The sequence below is a fragment of the Strix aluco genome, chromosome 7, assembly GCF_031877795.1.
Source record: "Strix aluco isolate bStrAlu1 chromosome 7, bStrAlu1.hap1, whole genome shotgun sequence".
NCBI lineage: Eukaryota > Metazoa > Chordata > Aves > Strigiformes > Strigidae > Strix > Strix aluco.
The window spans coordinates 4,407,928-4,426,671 of NC_133937.1; the positions used below are offsets into that span (position 1 = coordinate 4,407,928).

The window sequence follows — 18,744 nt, forward strand, 5'->3', positions numbered from 1 at the left end:
GGAATTAGGCAGAAGGAAGAGCAGATGACCCCAGGGGCTGGGGGGTGGATGGTGCAGGGGACTTTGTGCCATGGGGACAATGCGTCAGTAGGAGGGGACAGAACAGGAGGGGCAGGGGAGGGCGACACTATTGTCTGCAAGTGATCTGGCGTGAATGGGTGCCCTGGCTGTGGCAGCCCCCATTGTTGAAGTCAGGAATTCAGCTAGCGGAGCTGAACGAATAGCAGGAAGGGCACAGCACTCCTGCAGTGAAGCTGCAGGTCACGGCAGACGTACAGCCCCCAGGGGCTGCCTGGCTGTCTCCAGCCTCATGTCACCCAGCCGGCTGTGGTTCGTTCAAGGTGCTGATCACAGTCCTGGACATCAACGACTTCAGGCCCCAGTTCAGCAAGAGCCAGTTCAGCACCAGCGTCTATGAGAATGAGCCAGCAGGAACATCGGTGATCACCATAACCGCCACCGACCTGGACGAAGGAGATAATGGTGTGGTGACTTACAGCATTGAGGGCCCTGGAGCAGGTAGGTGCCAGCGGTGGGGGGGTTCCTCCCCAACGAGGAGGGTTATAAAGAGGAGCAATTGGAGGAGATGCAGGGGCCAAGCCTACATCCCTTGTCCTGTGGCTGATTTGGAGCAAGATTGTGCAGGCACTCCCAGGAGCAGTACCGAAAGCGTGGAGCTTTCGTTATTGCTCCACTGTTCCCAGTTCCTTGTGGCGTGGCATGTTACGGCTTTGCCTGCCTTCGTCCTGCAGCCCAGCCTTGGTTTATCCTCTTATATCCCCCACCTCAGCAGGACTTTCTATGTACATAGGTGTGTCTTGGAGCAAACTTTAGAGGAAAACTAAGTAGGGCTAGGAGGTTGTGGGTGGTAGTGATAGTGCCTGAAGTCCAGTATATCTCTGCATGCCGAGGAGTAATGGGAACCAAACAAAATCCAGCATAAACATAGAGAGGAATGGCAGAAAGTTCATTTTCCTGAGACCCATGGGTCCCTCTGACCTTCCTATGACTACTGCCCTGGCCTGGCGAGTGTAGCTGGCCTGGGCAAGGGTGAAACACAGCCAGGGGTGGCCTGGGAGCAGGGCCCGTGGCACTTCCCAGTGGCAGGGAAGCAGCAGTAAGCAGGGATGCTCTGAAAATGCTGAGACCATCCACACCTCTGGCCTCAGGCAGCTAGCTCTGCTGCATCATCCCTCGACAGGGATTTCCGACTAGTGAGGGGTGTGCTGCAGTTAGTATACTGGTTTCTAGTTGTAATTTGTCTGGTGACAAGTGTCCTGAGCCAGAGATGTGTTTTTTCTACCCCCAGAGGCTTTCAAGATCAATAAAGACTCTGGGCTCATCACGTCCCGGCGGCGCTTGCAGTCCTATGAGAGGTTCAACCTGACTGTGGTGGCCACGGACAAGGGACACCCCCCTCTCTGGGGAACCACTATGCTTCATGTGGATGTCATCGACATCAATGACAATCGCCCCGTCTTCGTCCGCCCACCCAACGGCACCATCCTGCACATCAAGGAGGTAAACCCCTTGAGAGGGACTGGGGTCATGGCACACTGAGACTGTGCCCAGGAGAGCTCCTGACTACCAGTGGCAAAATCCATTCTCCATCATCTCCACCAGGGATGAAACAAGACCTTGATTTAACATGTATCAAGAAGGCTGGGGTCATGGGACTTGACGGTCAACAACAGGCCCTCTCCATACGTACAAGGGGGATGCTGGGGGAGCCTTGGGGAACAGAAACCCTGGCAGCATGCAAAATAAGGAAGCAGCCAGCCACTGCATGCTGAGCCTGTTTATAGACAAGGGCCAAAATGTTGACATTTAAGATGTTTCTCCTTTCTGGGAAGCCAAGCTTGGCTCAGCCAGTCCCCAGCATGTGCATGGAGCAGCCACCCTGCTGAAAGGAATCATGGCTCCATGTTGCCAGCCCCTAGTTGGGTTTTGGGCAGTGGGAGCCTGCTGACCCCGATACAAGGGGGTTTGGAGGGGCAGGGGGAGCAGGGGGCTCGTGACCAATGACAGGGCTGAGGGACTGCACATGTGCAAGCAGGAGATCCCCCTGCGGTCCAACGTCTACGAGGTCTACGCCACGGACAAAGATGAGGGCCTCAACGGAGCGGTGCTCTACAGCCTGCTGAAAACCGGGGCAGGAAACAAAGACTGGGAGTATTTCAGCATCGACTCAGTCAGCGGGCTGATCCAGACGGCCATGCGGCTGGACCGGGAGAAGCAGGCAGTGTACAACGTGAGCCAGGCAGCAGCACACCTGCGGGGTGGCTGGGACAGTCCTTGAGGCTGCGGGTCCAGTGTGTGGCTGGAGGGATGCAAGTGATGTGGTGGGGACGGGGTCAGCTGCCACAGTCATGAAGATGTCACACCTTAAGAGGAACTGGGTGGTTATCAAATACCATAGGGGAATTGCATCCTGGTGGACCAACTCCCAGTTCCCTGTTAAATCCAAAAAAAATCCACCGCCACCCAGCTGTCCTCTCTGTCCCTGCCTCAGCAATGTCTCTTGGCCTGCGTGGCTTTGCCCAGGACGGCCCTTTTGCCTTTTTCCCCAGCTGATCATCGTGGCCTGCGACCAGGGCCAGCCAGCCTATGAGACCATGCAGCCCCTCCAGATCGCGCTCGATGATATCGATGACAATGAGCCCGTCTTCCTCAGGCCACCCGTAAGGCGCCGGGATGGAGGGAGCGGGACACAGGGGATGCAGGGACAGGGATGCCAGCGAGAACGTGTGATGGAGCATACACCGCTGGGCATCACCATGGTGGGGAGCACAATGGGATTTGTGTGCTTTTATTTAAAGCCACCTCAATACTCATAACTCTCCCTTCTCCCGGGATCTCTGGCAGAGGGACAGTCCCCAGTACCAGGCACTCTCTGTTCCCGAGCACTCGCGGCCAGGCACCGTGGTGGGGAACGTCACTGGGGCAGTGGATGCAGACGAGGGTTCCAACGCCATCGTCTACTACTTCATAGCAGGTGGGTGCCAAGCAGGGAGGGAATGGGCAGCTCTGCATTCCCTCACACACCCCTCACCAAGGCGTCTGTCACTCCCATCATCGCTTCACTGCTTTTCTGCCCTGGTCACTGGGTGAGGTAGCATTCCAGAAATGCTGAGCCCAAAGGGGACTAACTGGGCACTCCTTTCTGCACCCAGCTGGGAATGAGGAAGGCAACTTCCAGCTGAGCCGAGAGGGGAAGCTGCAGGTCTTGCGAGACCTGGACCGGGAGAAGGAGCCGTACTACTCCATCATCGTCAAAGCATCCAGTCAGAGGAACTGGTCCCCTCCCCAGGGCCAGTGGGCAGGCAGAACACAGCCTTGGGACCTCAGCAGGGACCTGACCCTTCAGGAGGTGCGGATCTTTCTGGATGACATCAATGACCAGTCCCCCCAGTTCACCAAGTCGGAGTACACAGCGGGTAAGGGGTGCCGGGGGCTGAAGGGGCACCAGGAGCCAGAGATGCTCCAGGGAATATCCAGTTGGATGAAGGGGCAGTGAGATCCTGCCCAGCCCCAGGTCCCTGTCCCATCTCTCTCTCAAAGGGGTTGCCACTGACGCCAAGGTGGGATCAGAGCTGATCAGAGTGGTCGCAGTGGACGCTGATGTGGGCAATAACAGCCTGGTCCTCTACAACATCTTGGGCATCCGCTATATCAAGCAGCACTCCAACGACTCCGAAGAGGTGGCCAACATCTTCAGCATCGGTGCGTACCCTGCATGTCACAGGAGCATGGGGCCATGGCCAGAGATGTCCCTGTGGCCAGGGTCACTAGTCCTGGGCTTGTGACTGTTCTTCCCCCAGGAACCTTTGATGGGATCCTGCGAACCTTTGACCTCTTCACGGCCTACAAGCCCGGCTACTTCGTGGTGGACATCATTGCCTCTGACCTGGTGGGCCACAATGACACGGCCATTGTGGGGATTTACATCCTACGGGATGATCAGCGGGTCAAAATCATCATCAATGAGATCCCTGACAAAGTCAGGCAGTTCGAGGAGGAGTTCATCAGCCTACTCTCCAACATCACAGGTGCCATTGTCAACACAGATGACGTGCAGGTAACTATCCACGTTTGACGTTGCTTTGAGGGGTGGATAACCTTCCACATGCTGCTTGGAAGATCTCCTTTGAGGGTGTGCTGTCTGTACAAACCATAGACACCCCTGAGCTCTGAAGGTGACGAATACACCCCAGGCTGGGGTGTAATGAAGGAGTCCAGACCAACCCCATGCCAGGCTTGAGGGTTTCTTGCCACACAAGCACACCTCAGAGCAGACTTAAGAGATGCCCCAGGAGGAGAAACCTCTCCCACACTGCAGACCTTGCTGTGTCTCCCCAGTTCCATGTTGACAAGAAAGGTCGAGTGAACTTTGCACAGACAGAGCTGCTGATCCACGTGGTGAACAGGGAGACCAACCGCATCCTGGACGTGGAACGGTACGTCACCTGGCCAATCCCCCAGCCCATTGCCTGGCCTGTTGACTCCTCGTGGAGCTTCATTAATGTCAAGATGCCCAAGCAACCCTCTCTTCCCAGGGTGATTCAGATGATAGACGAGAACAAGGAGCAGCTGAGGAACCTCTTCAGGAACTATAATGTGCTGGATGTGCAGCCCGCCATCACCACCCGGGCCCCAGATGACCTCTCGGCTCTACAGGTAACAGCCCAGTTGGGGCTGGAGATGGCTGCTGCTCACAGGTGGGGCGATGTCTTTTCCCATCCTCCATGGCCTGCCATGGCCTGGAGACATGTTTCACCCAAATAAATTCATACAGGTGCCCACCACGAGTGCTGGCTCCATGCCAGAGGTCACAACCACCCCTCTGTCTCTCCTAGATGGTGATCATCGTGCTGGCCGTCCTGCTCTTCCTGGCTGCCATGCTCTTCATCCTCATGAACTGGTACTACCGGACAGTGTGAGTAATGCCCAGGCTCTGCCCCACAAGCTGCAATGTCCCCACGGGCCAGGGGGACCCACGTGGCTGTTCCTGGCCCTGGCAATGCCAGCAAGCAAAGGAGGGCATCAGCTTCCCAACACCTTCTGCGGCAGGGCTCAGCCTGGATTCGGAAATTGCTCCTCTTCCCCCAAAATATAATGGTTTTAATACTAATAGTGCCTCTCCCACCAAACACACCATCCTTATAGATACAGGGGCTGTTTGCAGGGTTATTGCAGATCTGTGTCCCCATCTCCTTTCGAGCATTTTCCTTATTTTCTTCCCTGATTCACTGTATTTCTTTTGCAGGCACAAACGGAAATTGAAAGCCATAGTGGCTGGCTCCACCGGTGAGCAGTGTTTGGGGTTTTCCAGCTGCATGCAGGGCGCATGAAGAGCATGGAGGGGGTGCACAGGGAGACGCGGGGGATGTCAGTGGGGCGTAAATCAGAAGCAATCTTGCCCAGCAAGGCATGATGGGGAGGCTTTTCTCAGCATCTAGGCTCCACATTATCAGCTGCATCCCAGCATGTTTCTCATGCCACCGGTGCCTTTTTGGTCACCAAGTTTCCCTCTCCAATAAAGAGCCTCCCCATGGTTCACTGCTCAGCTTGCTGATGTGCAGCCTTGTAACCCCCGTCCTGTAACCCCCACCTCTGCCTTTTTAAGGGAACAGAGGCTTCATGGACATCATGGACATGCCAAACACCAACAAGTACTCCTTTGATGGGTGAGTTCTCACCTTCCTTGCCCTGCCTGGTTTGCCACCTCACAGGATCGCAGCCTGCTCCTGAGAGAGGGACGCCCGTGTTTTGCAGCCAGGGAGGTGCGGGAGGTTGACATGCAATGCCTCTCTGCTCTGCGGAGGCACGAGGCCAGGCATGCCGTGTGGGACATGACTCTGGCCCTGGGATGCATGCATGTCTTGGGAGCTTTCAAAGTCAAAAGACCTTGTGCCTTCTCCTGTGAATCCATCTCTGCCAATACTGGCCAGGCTTGCGGTAAGCAGAGATGACGGTCGGGTGTCAACACATATCTGGATCCAGAGAAGATGAATTCATGCCTGCACAGGGCAGGAGGAGGCAGCGCAACCTCAGCATCCAGACTCTGGATGACATTAGGGATGCTGCCACTCTTTGTGCTGAGGGCTCCTCCTCTTCCCCTGGGCAGGGCCAACCCGGTGTGGCTGGACCCCTTCTGCAGGAACATGGAGCTGGCGGCACAGGCAGAGCACGAGGATGACCTGCCAGAGAACCTGAGCGAGATCACCGACCTCTGGAACAGCCCTGCCCGCACCCATGTAAGACACAGCCGCCGGGACACTTCCTCCCCACGCCCAACACCCACACCGCCTCCTCAGCCACTCTCTCCTCCCGCAGGGGACCTTCGGGAGAGAGCCCTCTGCAGCCAAGCCTGAGGATGACCGCTACCTGCGGGCAGCCATCCAGGAATACGACAACATTGCCAAGCTGGGGCAGATCATGCGGGAAGGACCCATCAAGGTGAGTGCTGACTGCGGGCACCCTTCACCAAGGGGGTCTTCTCCTACCTCTATGGCTTCCAGGTTCACAGCTGCAGCGCCGGAGGGTGGTATCGCTCAAAAAAAATCTGGGACAAGGTCAGCCTCCTGCCAACCAAACCATATCCTTTGGTAACCCACCGTCTCTCCCCCTCCGCCCAGGGCTCTCTCTTGAAGGTGGTCCTGGATGATTACATGCGCTTGAAAAAACTCTTTGCCCAGCGGATGGTGCATAAGGCCACCGCCAGTCAGGGGGACCGTTCCTCGGTCTCAGAGGTAGATGGGGTGTGCATGGGCGTGGGGAGATGCTTGCCGTGCCCTCTGGGATGCAGTGTGTCTTCCTAGCTCTGCAGGCTGTGGTCGCTCCCCACGGCCGCGGTCCCCGTCACCCAGTGGTTCCCCTCATTCTCTGCTTGGCCAAAATGAGCCAGATGCTGGTTTTCCACTGAGGCTGCCAGTTCCCCACAGTGCATCAGCTCTCGTGACCCCCATGTTTCCTCTGAGCATCAGCAGCACCTTCTCCCTTGGTCTCTCCCACCCTGGAGGAGGACCCCCCCTCTTTGTGGGGTGGTCTCTGTCCATCACCTCTCTGTCTCTCTACCAAGGCTGGCCAAGAAGCTGCGGATTCCTGCACACACATGGGGACATCTTCCCTCCCCTCTGCTCCTCTGATCTTATTAACCCAGCAGGTTTTTGAGGCAAAAAGGCTGGGTCAGAGGGTTTTGATGCAGGAGTGCTTGTGTGGGGAGAAGCAGCTCCTCCTGCAGCCTTCCCCCTCTTCATGGGAGGCAAAACATGGGACAAACAGAGTGGAGGAGAGCACAGGGACAGGAGACAGCTTTCAGCCCTTCTGCCCGATCATCCCTTCTTGCCCTTATCCCCCTCCAGCCCATTCAGCCTTTCCTCAACTCCTTTTCTTGTCTGCCTCCTGCACCACCACCCTCATATAACCCCAAATCCCGACCTGGGTCTAAAACCCTCTCTTGGCCACTGTGGGGGCTGCTGTGGGACACACCACCCAACTGGTAGCTGGTGCCTGACCCAGGGCGGCCACCTGATGAGCAAGTGATCCAGACAGAGATCATCATCGTGTTGGTGATCTTCATCATGGTGCTCTGAGGTTGCTTCAGAAGAGGGTCCCATCCCTCCCGCTGGGCTCCAGCACTGCAGGAGGTTCGGAGGTGGGGAAGCCAGGATCTGCTCTGACTGCAGTGGTGATTCCCCACCACTCCATGGACCTTTTTGCAGCTGATCCAGAAGGAGCTGGAGGAGCAGGAGGAGGAGCGCAGCCCCAGCCAGGGCAGCCTCCGCTTCCGACACAAGCAGCCGGTGGAGCTGAAAGGTCCCGACGGCATCCACGTGGTGCACGGCAGCACGGGCACGCTGCTCGCCTCCGACCTCAACAGCCTGCCCGAGGATGACCAGAAGGTGCTGGGCCGCTCGCTGGAGACTCTGACTGCCGACTGCGGGGGCTACAGTGACCACAACGCCCGCACCGAGTCGGCCAAGTCCACCCCCCTGCACAAGATGCGGGAGGTGATCATGGAGAGCCCTCTGGAGATCACCGAGTTATGACGAGCGGTGGTGGTGGTGGTGGTGCTCCTCTAGGCAAGCCGGGGCCGGCAGGGATGAAGCATGGACCAGGGGAGCTGTGATGGGGGCTGGGGGCACCCCGAGACCGGCGCTTGGCCCCCCTTCCCCTGCAGAAGGAGTCCAGGCCAACCGGTGCGGTTCACTCCGGCAGCCTTGGAGAGCTTGGCCCCGAGAAAGGGCTCTCAGGACCGGTATGCTTTTACTCGCCTGTCATTTATCCATGAAAACATTAAATTTTTTTTATTTTTCTTATAAAAAAAAAAAGGTTTTTTTTTTTAAAAAAAAAAAAAAAAAGAAAAGCTAAACGAATCCAATGAGTCCAGGCTGGACAGGGGTGAAGGTGCAGCGAAGGTGCGGATGATGTGCCACCGCAGCATCCCCAGGCGCAGGCTGGGGACAAGCAGCCATCACACCTCGACCACGGGCACGGGGAGGGCCGGGGCAGCACGGGGAGAGGCCGAGCCCATTTGGCATTAATGTCACCTTTCCGGCAAGGAAAGACCCAAAAAAAAAAAAAAAAAAAAAAAAAAAAGAAGACATTTCTCCATTTTGCTGGCTTTACCAAAACATGTTGCGACATTGACAAAGAGAGGGACTGACAATAACTGGGGCTTCTGGATGTGGAGTGCTCGTGCGTGTCTTTTCTTGCCCTTTTCTTTCCCCTTCTCTCTTGCTTTTGGGTTTGTTCGTTCGGGGGTTTGTTTCCAATCGTAACCTTGTGGAGAGTTTCGGGCACGGTCTGTTACGGGACTCAGAAATACACTGTCTATGGCTTTGGGTAACCTGTCTGTCGTCCTTCCTCCCCAGTCGCGCCACGCTGGATTCATCATACTCAAACCACCTTTTGAAGAGAAAACCCCCTTTTTTTCCCTTAATTCACCCCCCTCAATCCATCACCTTCATTAGATGCTGCCCCAGCTGTTGCTGCACCCTGGATCTTGGGGGAAGCATTAAACCTCCTGCAGGTTTTCCCCCTCTTGCCACTCTGTCAGCCCCCTGGGACCCCAGGAGGAGGAGGGAGACAACCAGCCAGGCTCACGGGAAGAGTTTATTTGCAGTGAGATGCTCCCGTGCATGCTCAGGACTGGACACTGCGAGCGTCCCCCTTCCTGCAACAGGAAGGGACAAGCCAGCGCCCCACTGCCTCATGGCTGGGTTGGCACAGGACCCCTCCCGGCAGGGATGTGTGCATGAAAGGAAATCTTTGCCCCCAAACTCACACATTTTTTGTTCAGGGGATACTTAAACTACATCTAACTGTCTCCAGCAATCGGCTGGACACAAAATCAGTACACTGCAAATGTCATGCAAAGCCAGGCATTGCAGGTAAATTTAATCCACTTTCTTTCTTTAACTGGTGACCAGGGGGAAAAAAAAAAAAAAAAAAAAAGCCACCCCAATTTGAACAGGGACCAGCAAAGAGCTGGGCTTGCCAAAAGCCAATGAGACCTGCGGTGTGAGACTGCCAGCAGGCAGGACTGGGGTGCTGGCATTCGGGCAACAGAAACGATCCCAGCCCATGGGGATGGATCCACGTCGCAGGATCTGGCTTTATGAGCAGTTCAGGATGGGATGGGGATGGGGGTGAGGAGAGGGATGCGAATGGGGAGAGACAGTGGGATTTTGCAGTCAGCCTAAGAGACAGCAAGGTTGAATCCCCAGTCCTGAGAAATGAGTCCCTTAACCTGATTTGGAAATCCAAGCCCCAGGGGTGGAAAAGGAAGTGGCAGAGGCGGCTGGGGCACCCCACAGCCCCCGCCAGGGTGGTGAGGCCGGTGGACTCTGGCTGTCGCCGTTCGCAGGTGCAGGCACATCCCAAGAGAGGGGCTCTGGGATCCTGAACCAAAACGGCAGGGCAAGCCCAGCCGGCTGCCGAGGTGGCTCCTAGTTCCATAGGTGACGCCGGCAGTGCTCAACGGCCTGTGGGAGAGACAGGGAGGGATGGGGGGGGAAGCAGGGACCCCCGGCACCCTGCAGACCCAGGGCAGGGGACGCAGCTGACACTTACGTGGCACTCGACTGCCGTGGCCATGTTCTTGCACCAGTAGTGCGGGCCCCAGGCACAGGGGTCCGAGCCCAGGAGATCCTCCTCAGGTGAGTCGCAGGCTCTTATTTTCTGCATTGCGAAGGAAAAGGATGGGAGAGGGAAGAAAAAAAACCCCATGAGCACCCTTTGACCCCACTTCCACTCTCCCAACCCCACCAGTATTGGATAAAAGATGCCCATCTTGGTCCGGGCTGCCCTGCCCAGGGGAGGGAGCGGGTGCAGCACCCATGGCACGGGGACACTTACGGTGCAGACAAAGGTGGGGTCCATCATCTGCACCAGGAGCCGCACGGCCGCCGGCTCGTACTGCACCACGAGCGCCTCGCACTGGGAAGGAGAGAGGGGGTGAGCCCGATGGCGAGGGTCGGGGGGGTCCCCACCGGCCTGGGTGCTCCCCCACCCCAGCTGACCTTGCCGGTGAGCGGTGGGGGCAGCAGCTCGCAGCCCTTCTCCAGCATGTCACCCAGCTCTGACAGCGTCTCGTTCTTCAGTAGCTCGTTATCAAAGTAGGTGATGACGATCTGACAGACGTTGCAGAAGGCGCCCGCACCCACCGCCAGCTGCTCCAGCGCGGCAGCCCCTGGGGGACATGAGGAGGGGTCATTAGCACCCTCCCACCCAGCACCCGGCTCCCCAGGGACCCGGTATCTGGGTGCCCACCCGGATCCCCCCAGCTGACCTCGGCCAGAGTCCCTGCTCCGGGGGCAGCAGTGCAGCATGGTGCAGATGGCCGCCGGGTCGGTGGCCTCCAGCAGCATGATGACCACGGCTTTGCCGTAGGAGTCGACGAAGTCCTTGCACTGCCCGATGACGCCGTGGGGCAGCATGTAGCACACCTTCTCAATGTCGTTCACCAGTTGCTCCTGACGGGAGAAGGCAGGTAAAGGGAAACACCCCAGCTCCTTGCTGCCCATTTTGAGCCCCTTTCCCAGTCCCTCCCTTCCCTGTAACGCAGCGGTGGGACTCACCTCTGTCACGTTGTTCTCCAGGAGGCTCTCAGCCGTCTTCACAGCGAACTGGCACACCTCGCACAGCGGCGTGGTGCCCTCCCCATCCTGTTGGGACAAGGCAGTGGGACACAGGCCAAGCCCCCTCAGAGACGCCCGCATCCCACCCACCCAGCCATCAACCCCCACAAAAGGCATTCCCCACCTTGGAAAAATGGAGATGCTTGAGGAAAAAAAAAGCAAAATAAGGCTCCCCTTTCCCAGTGTTTGGATTTTAAGGAGCACAGAGGAGTTGGGGGGGGTGTTCCCACTTACCCCCAGCACGCTCAGGACTTGTGTCACCTTCTTCGTGAGCAGCATGTGGAGGGGCAGCACCGAGGCGGAGGAGCAGAGTCCCAGATGGCCACACAGCTCCTGTGGGTCCTGGGGAGAGAGACAGCCTGAATCGGGTGGGCATCCCTCCCGGGAGGGTGAGCCTGCACCCCCCCAATTCCCCATGGAGGGGGATTTCAGCCCATCAGGGCATGGGTCTCACTTACCTCAGCCTGCTACCGGTGGAGAAGCCGGAAAATGGCAAGAAAAAATTAAAATGAAAAATAATTACAGCAGTTTCAAGCCAGAGAGAAGGGGGAGAAAATATTTAAAAGTTTGTGGGAACATAAAGCACTGGGTTTAATTAAAAAACAAGAGAGCAGGGCCCCACATTTGCTGATGAGGTCCCTTTGGCTGTGCTGCTCTGCCCCCCCCGCCAGCACCCACCCTCCCCCGGCAGCCCGGGGAGCCGCTCACCCACTTACCACGTACTGGAGCAGCTGGGTGGCCATGTCCGCGTACTTGGCCAGGTAGCGCTTGCACTGTGCGGGGGGGGGAGACACGGTGTCAGCTCCCAAGGACACCCCACCACCCTGTCCGCACCCTGTCAGCCCCGCCCTGGGCGCTGCTTGAAAGCAGGCAGCTGCCAAAGATCACAGAATCGTCTAGGTTGGAAAAGACCTTGAAGATCATCCAGTCTAACCGTTGACCTAACACTGACAGTTCCCAACTACACCAGATCCCTCAGCGCTAAGTCAACTTTACTCTTAAACCCCTCCAGGGATGGGGACTCCACCACCTCCCTGGGCAGCCCTTTCCAATGCCCAACAACCCCTTCTGGAAAGAAATACTTCCTAATATCCAGTCTAAACCTTCCCTGGTGCAACTTGAGGCCATTCCCTCTTGTCCTATCACTTGTTACTTGGTTCAGGAGACTCATCCCCAGCTCTCTGCACCCTCCTTTCAGGTAGTTGTAGAGGGCGATGAGGTCTCCCCTCAGCCTCCTCTTCTCCAGACTAAACAACCCCAGTTCCCTCAGCCGCTCCCCATCAGACCTGTGCTCCAGACCCTGCACCAGCTCTGTTGCCCTTCTCTGGACATGCTCAAGTCATTCAATGTCCTTTTTGTAGTGAGGGGCCCAAAACTGAACACAGTCATCGAGGTGCGGCCTCACCAGTGCCGAGTACAGGGGTAAGATCCCTTCCCTGTCCCTGCTGGCCACGCTATTGCTGATACAAGCCAGGATGTCATTGGCCTTCTTGGCCACCTGGGCACACTGTTGGCTCCTGTTCAGCCGGCTGTCAATCAACACCCCCAGGTCCCTCTCTGACTGGCAGCTCTCCAGCCACTCCTCCCCAAGCCTGTAGCGCTGCTGGGGGTTGTTGTGGCCCAAGTGCAGCACCCGGCATTTGGCCTTATTGAAGCTCATACAGTTGGCCTTAGCCCATCGCTCCAGCCTGTCCAAATTCCTCTGCAGAGCCTCCCTACCCTCAAGCAGATCAACACTCCCACCCAACTTGGTGTCGTCTGCAAACTTACATGCTCCCATGCCACCTTGAGGAGGAGGAGGGAGCCCAGCGTGATGTGGGAACCCTTACCCAGTGTGCCAAGTCGGGTGCCAGGTCTTCGCACGCCCGCTCAGCGTGGGCCACCAGCGCCTGGGCAAAGGCGGCGTTGGTCCCCAGCTCCAGCTGCGCGGCCGCCACCAGCTGCAGGCAGTCCCCGCACACCTCTTCCATCTCCTGCGGGACAACATGGGCAGGCACACATGGGTATCCCCCCCGCAAAAATAAAACTGAGCTCCCCAGGCGTTTGCATTAGTTGCAGGGCTGAGATTTAAATGCTGGTTGTAATTTGGGGCAGCTTTTTGGCTGGCATGTCTCTGGTGCCCCCCCTGCATCCTGTAGTATCCCAGCCCCAAATTGGTGACACCCCTAACCAGATGTCATTTCAGCTGTGTGATAATTTTAATATTTTTTTAAATTATTACTAAATAGGTGATGCTTAGGTGATTCTCACCCTTAAGCAGCATCAATGGCATTCTCGCCTGTGCCATGGTACCTGGGCCTCGCCACGAGGCAGGTCCTGAGGATTCAGCAGGAGGGGCACGTTGGCGATGAAGGGGGCAACCAGGTCAGCGAAGTCCTGAGCGGGGCCTGCGGGGGCCGGCGGCGGCTTCTGAAACTTCAGGGCCCCTGCGGGGCTCTCTCGGGGCTGGCACAGCTTGATAGTCCCACACACCACCTTTGGGTCCGACTGGGGGAGCAGAGGGGTGGGGGCTTGGGGCTTCATCTGCCCCATCACCCTGCTCTCCCCCCCATCCCTGGGTCATTTCCATCCCCATCTCCATCTTGCAAAGGTTTTTGTCCCAGGCTCCAATAGCCTCCCTTGCCCTGCAAGCCCCCAAGACATCCCAAACCATGGAGAAATGTAAATCCAAGGGGGTCGTCCCAGCCAGTTACCAGCACTTGCTTGCCCAGCTGGACGAGGATGAGGATGCCAGTGTCCACCATCCTCTTGCACTTGACAGACCAGTCCTGGAAGGGCAGGTACTGGCATTTCTTATCCAAGAAGAGCCGCAGCTTTTCCTAGGTGATAAGGGGAGAGCTCAGAGCTGGGCTGGCCCCATGGTGGAGCAGGGGGACACGCCAGCCCCACACACCCCCCCCCCGACCATGACCCACCTCGGTGCGGTTGTCCTGCAGGATCTTGCCCACCACGGAGACCACCACCTGGCACAGGTGACACGGGATCCCCTTCTGCTGAAAGTGGGTGTGTGGGGATGCTGCCATGGCACCCAGACCCCCACTTGCTCCCCAAACCCCAACCCTTTATCTCAAAAACACCCCCCCCAAGGGGCACTTGGGAATATCCCGGGGTACCCACTCATTTTTGCCCCTCACCCTGCAGACACATTGCTGCCCAAGAGCAACAGTGGATGCTCCTCTAGGTGCCCAGCGTCAGGGTGGCAAGGCTGGGATTCTCCCCCCAGCCCCCCATTTTGGGGGTAGGATGGGCACATCCCCCCATCCCCCACATCCCCCCTCCTGGCACGGTTACCCCCAGGGCCTGGTCCCAGACGGTGATCTGGCAAAGCTCCAGCGCCCCGCACTTGGCTGCCGTAGCCACATCGCGGCACCAGTCCTCTGGCCGCTCGCCACATTCATGGAGGGGGCTGGCCCCGGCTGTAGGGGAGGGGGAGACTGTCAGCCACTGAGGCACCCCAAGACCATCTCCCGCCCCACACCAACCTCCCCACCAGCACCCTGACCCCAGCCCTGCCCCACAAGCCGAGGGTGATGCTCCTCACCCTCCCACTGTGATTCACCCTCAACTTTCGCAATGGTGGTGTGATTGCTGGATTTTATAAATTATTTTTTTCCTGGGCTGTATCAAGAGCAGTGTGGCCAGCAGGGTGAGGGCGGGAATTCTCCCCCTCTACTCCCCTCTCATGACACTCCACCTGAAGTGCTGCGTCCAGCTCTGGGGCACCAACATCAGAAGGACACAGACCTGCTCGAGCAGGTCCAGAGGAGGCCACGAAGATGATCAGGGGGCTGGAGCACCTCCCCTGTGAGGACAGGCTGAGAGAGTTGGGGGTGTTCAGCTGGAGAAGAGAAGGCTGCGGGGGGACCTTAGAGCGGCCTCCCAGTACTTAAAGGGGCTACAGGAAAGCAGGGGAGGGACTCTTGATCAGGGGGTGTAGGGATAGGATGAGGGGTAAAGGTTTTAAACTGAAAGAGGGCAGATTTAGATTAGATATGAGGAAGAAATTCTTCCCTGTGAGGGTGGTGAGACACTGGCACAGGTTGCCCAGAGCAGCTGTGGCTGCCCCCTCCCTGGCAGTGTTCAAGGCCAGGTTGGACGGGGCTTCGAACAACCTTATCTAGTGGAAGGTGTCCCTGCCTGTGGCAGGGGGTTGGGATTAGATGATCTTTAAGGTCTCTTCCAACCCAAACCAGTCTGTGATCTATGATTTTTTAAGCACAACAAAGGCCGAGCTTTGCTGGGTCACTGCATGCCGCCGGCTTTTTCAACAGGATGTTGCAGCAGCTTTGGGCCAGCATCAAATGCAAAACAAATCTGGGGGATCATCCTCAGCCTTGCAGAGCCCTTCAACAGGCTGGGGAGGTGGCTGCTTATAAAAACTGCAATAAATCTTGCAAAATGAGCAAACTGGGGGGTGCCAGTGCTCAGCCCCACGCAGCAACTGGTTAGCCACGCCGTGGCTCCTGGCAATGATTGAGCAACCCCAGTTTTGGGTGGATTTTTTTTTTTCATTTCCTCCCAACGACAGCATTTTCTCCTGACTGCAAATCCCCAGCACGGTGGCAGCAGCAGCATCACCCGCCCTGGCCGCCTGGGCAGCACAGTGGCATGGCGCAACGCCGGCGGTTTAATTGCCACCTTGGCGTGTCAGGATTCATTTACAGTGGGGCGAGTGTTTATTCCCACTGGGGGCTGCGTCCACCCAGGATGCAGCTGGAGAGGAGGCAAGGAGCTGGCACAACCCAAGCCCTTCGCTGCCCTGCTTAGGCCAGGAGGTGCTCCAGAAAGTCAGAGGGCACATGGGGAGCAGCACATGAACAGACAGACAGACTCTGCCACATAGCCTCTTGCAGCTGGCATTTCTAAGCAAAGCACAACAACCCCCTCCAGAGCATTTTTATCCAACTTTTACCACCTGACCCTGGCCATAGGATTTTGCACAGCAGGAATAAAGCTGAGGGCAGAAACTGCTCCTTCCACCACCCTGCCCTTATCAGGTTTCTCCCCGAACGCTGCTTTTCCTGCATGCCAGATTTTGGCAACGCCTTCAACTCATCCACAGGACATGTTGGGGCAGTGGCTTGAGATGCCCAGGGCCACCCCGGCAAGTCCCTGGGGGTGGGAGCTGTGGGGAGGGGGGTCCCGAGCCCCCCCCCCCCCCCCCAACCTGCTCCCAAAAGCGCTGGCGCAGCTTGGCGGGTGCCGGGTGGTGTTTCAGCCCCGATTACCCCATCGGGCTGACGGCAGCACCAGGGCAGGAGCGAGCCCGGGGGCAGGGCGAGTCCCCCCGGTTTCCCATGCACGGCTTCCCACACATCTCTCCAGCAGCGCGATGCCACGGTCACCGCATCAGCTGAGAGATAGATATATTTATTTTTTTAACCCTGGCGCTAGCGTCAGGGCGAACAGGAATGGCAAGTCAGCGGAAGCGTTAAGGGACAGCACCAAAAAAAAGGAGGAGAGGGGAGACAACAACCCCACAGCTTGTTTCTGAGGTGGTCCTGCCTGACCCACGGACAGAGGCATCTCTCACAGCCCCGTGCTTGAGACTGGACCAGCGGCCTAAGGATGCTGCCAGCAACAGCGTGGGGGGGTTTGGCTGGTCTGAAAGACCCCAGTGGTTTGGACCTGCACCTTTCCGGCTCATGGTGGCTCAGCTTGGTGCTTACTCCTCACCCTGCTCAAGCTGAAACTCAGGCAACAAGTGCTGAGCCACAAAAATAATTAATATTAATCATAACACCCAACTGGTGAGAGAAGGGGGAGCTTCCCCAGGTGGAAAGCATTGCCACGGGGCAAGCAACCAGGACAACTGATGCCCTGTGAGCTCTCCTCCACATTTCAAAGCTGTGCCATAGCCACCTTGTGCTGACGGGCACCCAGGCAGCGGGACATCGGACGATGCCATTTGCAGCAAAGCCCCAGCACAGAGTGTGGGGAGAGGTGGGGATGCTCCCACACCAACGTGGTGACCCCAGGGCAGCCAGGACTGCCCTATCCCCAGCTGACAGGCCCCCGGGGTGGGGTGGGCTTTGCTCAGGGGGGAGCACTGAGCTCGAGATCTGGCAGGGCTGTGCCGGCATTACGCACAGCCCCAGAGCACGCCGGCCGAGCCGGCAGAGCCTGGCGAGCAGGTTGTGATGTAAACCCCGGAGGTGGCGGCGTGGGCCCCGGCGCCCCAGTTCCTGGCCTGGCGCACGCCCCTGTTATGGCAAAAAAGGTAAATACACTCTTCCCAGCATCAAAATCCTTCTCCGAGGCTTGCAGTGGCCCCTGGTCCCGCAGCCACACCAGCCACGCTGTGCCGGGCAGCCTAGCCACCACCACAAGAGCTGCTGCTGGCTTCCAGGGCAGGCATCACCCCAAGGACAGACGTGCTAAGTGTAGGTGAACTTTCCTGCTCTGCCTGTTGCTGGCTGGAGCACCTCGGCATGTCCCCCCTGCCACCAGGCCAAGCCTGTGCAGTCACGACTCTTCCACCACAAAGCTGGCGCCTGGACAGGTCACGTCCGAGCAGTCTGATGGGCTGAGCCTGGGGTAATTAGGGTGCAAAAGGGGTTCTCCCCTCTAAAAGTATTATTTTTTATATTTTTTTGCCTACAGCAGTAGAGGTCTGTGGCTTCCCCAGAGAAATTTCCCCTGGAATAAGCAATTTCCCCTTGAGCAAGGACCAGGAGTTGGAAACAGGCTCTTCCCAACTTGTTTGGTGGGGATGGGTGGGGGATGAGCTGATTATCACTTTCTCACTCTTATCGGGGGGATGCCTAGGGGATGGCAGCATAAGCTCATCTGCAGGAGGATTTGCTCACAGATACCCAAAGTCCCGGTGATGAGAGGTCTCCGAAGGTGCACAGGGCTGCAGCATTGCACCCCATCACCATACCTGGAGCTCGGCAAGCCACAGCAGAGGAGGCTTCCTACCTCCTGCACCTCCTACGAAGCCCCTAAAGAAAGGGGCAGGCTCAGACAGCACCATGGTCACTCCATCATGCAAGGACAACAAGGTGGTTTCACCCAGATCACACGTATGCAGGCAGGCCCCAAGGCCAAGGGCAGCAGACAAAGCAGCCCTCTCCCCCATCAACCGGCCTCCCTCCTTCCATACCCAGCAAAACACCTGAACCCCCGCTGTCTGGAGAAGGGAGGGAACAAACCCCTTTTTGCCCTGAGATAATTTTTAAGGGCAGAAGTTGCAACACTCGCATCCGGGTGGGCAAGAGGTAAAGCAGCCGGTGGTGCCGCCTGCCTGAGCTCTCCTCCGGCCCAACTCCCAACACACGCAGGGATGAGGAATCACACTACGGAGCTTAAACACTAGAGCTGGGAATAGTTTTGGGGTTCAGAGGGGTTTTCTTGGCTCTCCTCAAGTCCTGCCCTCAGGCCTGGCCTTACCTTGGTAGGAGCCCAGGCACACCGCGAGGATCAGCGCCCAGCCCCTCCATTTGCTCTCCATGCCGTTCCTACGATAGTCCTCAGCGGCTGGTTCCTCTTCTGTGCTGCTCCCAGTCTGAGGAATCGTGGAGGGGTTGGGAGAAGTAGTGAGAACCCACACCTACGCAGGGCAATTACCACACCCCTCTCCTTACACCTTGATTATAAA

General features: G+C 57.5%; 2 protein-coding genes across 2 annotated transcripts in view; one reads left to right on the forward strand and one right to left on the reverse strand.

Moving 5' to 3' along the window:
* CDH23 (cadherin related 23) overlaps nt 1-8,851 on the forward strand; it is a 215,559-nt gene extending 206,708 nt beyond the window's left edge. The window contains exons 53-69 of the mRNA XM_074830236.1: nt 342-519; nt 1,310-1,521; nt 2,057-2,251; nt 2,571-2,681; nt 2,866-2,995; nt 3,174-3,437; nt 3,562-3,723; nt 3,822-4,078; nt 4,360-4,457; nt 4,557-4,677; nt 4,857-4,936; nt 5,267-5,307; nt 5,627-5,687; nt 6,128-6,257; nt 6,337-6,459; nt 6,639-6,752; nt 7,725-8,851. Coding sequence (XP_074686337.1) covers nt 342-519; nt 1,310-1,521; nt 2,057-2,251; nt 2,571-2,681; nt 2,866-2,995; nt 3,174-3,437; nt 3,562-3,723; nt 3,822-4,078; nt 4,360-4,457; nt 4,557-4,677; nt 4,857-4,936; nt 5,267-5,307; nt 5,627-5,687; nt 6,128-6,257; nt 6,337-6,459; nt 6,639-6,752; nt 7,725-8,051 — 2,604 coding nt within the window. The 3' untranslated portion in view covers nt 8,052-8,851. The remainder of the gene's footprint in view (nt 1-341; nt 520-1,309; nt 1,522-2,056; nt 2,252-2,570; nt 2,682-2,865; nt 2,996-3,173; nt 3,438-3,561; nt 3,724-3,821; nt 4,079-4,359; nt 4,458-4,556; nt 4,678-4,856; nt 4,937-5,266; nt 5,308-5,626; nt 5,688-6,127; nt 6,258-6,336; nt 6,460-6,638; nt 6,753-7,724) is intronic.
* Nucleotides 8,852-9,099: 248 nt separating this feature from the next.
* On the reverse strand, nt 9,100-18,654 carry LOC141925594 (prosaposin-like). Its single transcript, XM_074829999.1, has 15 exons — nt 18,537-18,654; nt 14,436-14,560; nt 14,060-14,134; nt 13,838-13,963; nt 13,437-13,631; nt 12,974-13,117; nt 11,861-11,917; nt 11,603-11,611; nt 11,379-11,486; nt 11,085-11,171; nt 10,796-10,979; nt 10,527-10,696; nt 10,363-10,443; nt 10,078-10,185; nt 9,100-9,989 (listed from the first exon to the last, which is right to left on the reverse strand). The coding sequence occupies exons 1-15, from the start codon at nt 18,595-18,597 to the stop codon at nt 9,954-9,956; spliced, it is 1,566 nt and encodes a 521-aa protein (XP_074686100.1). The 5' UTR covers nt 18,598-18,654; the 3' UTR covers nt 9,100-9,953.
* Nucleotides 18,655-18,744: the final 90 nt, after the last annotated feature.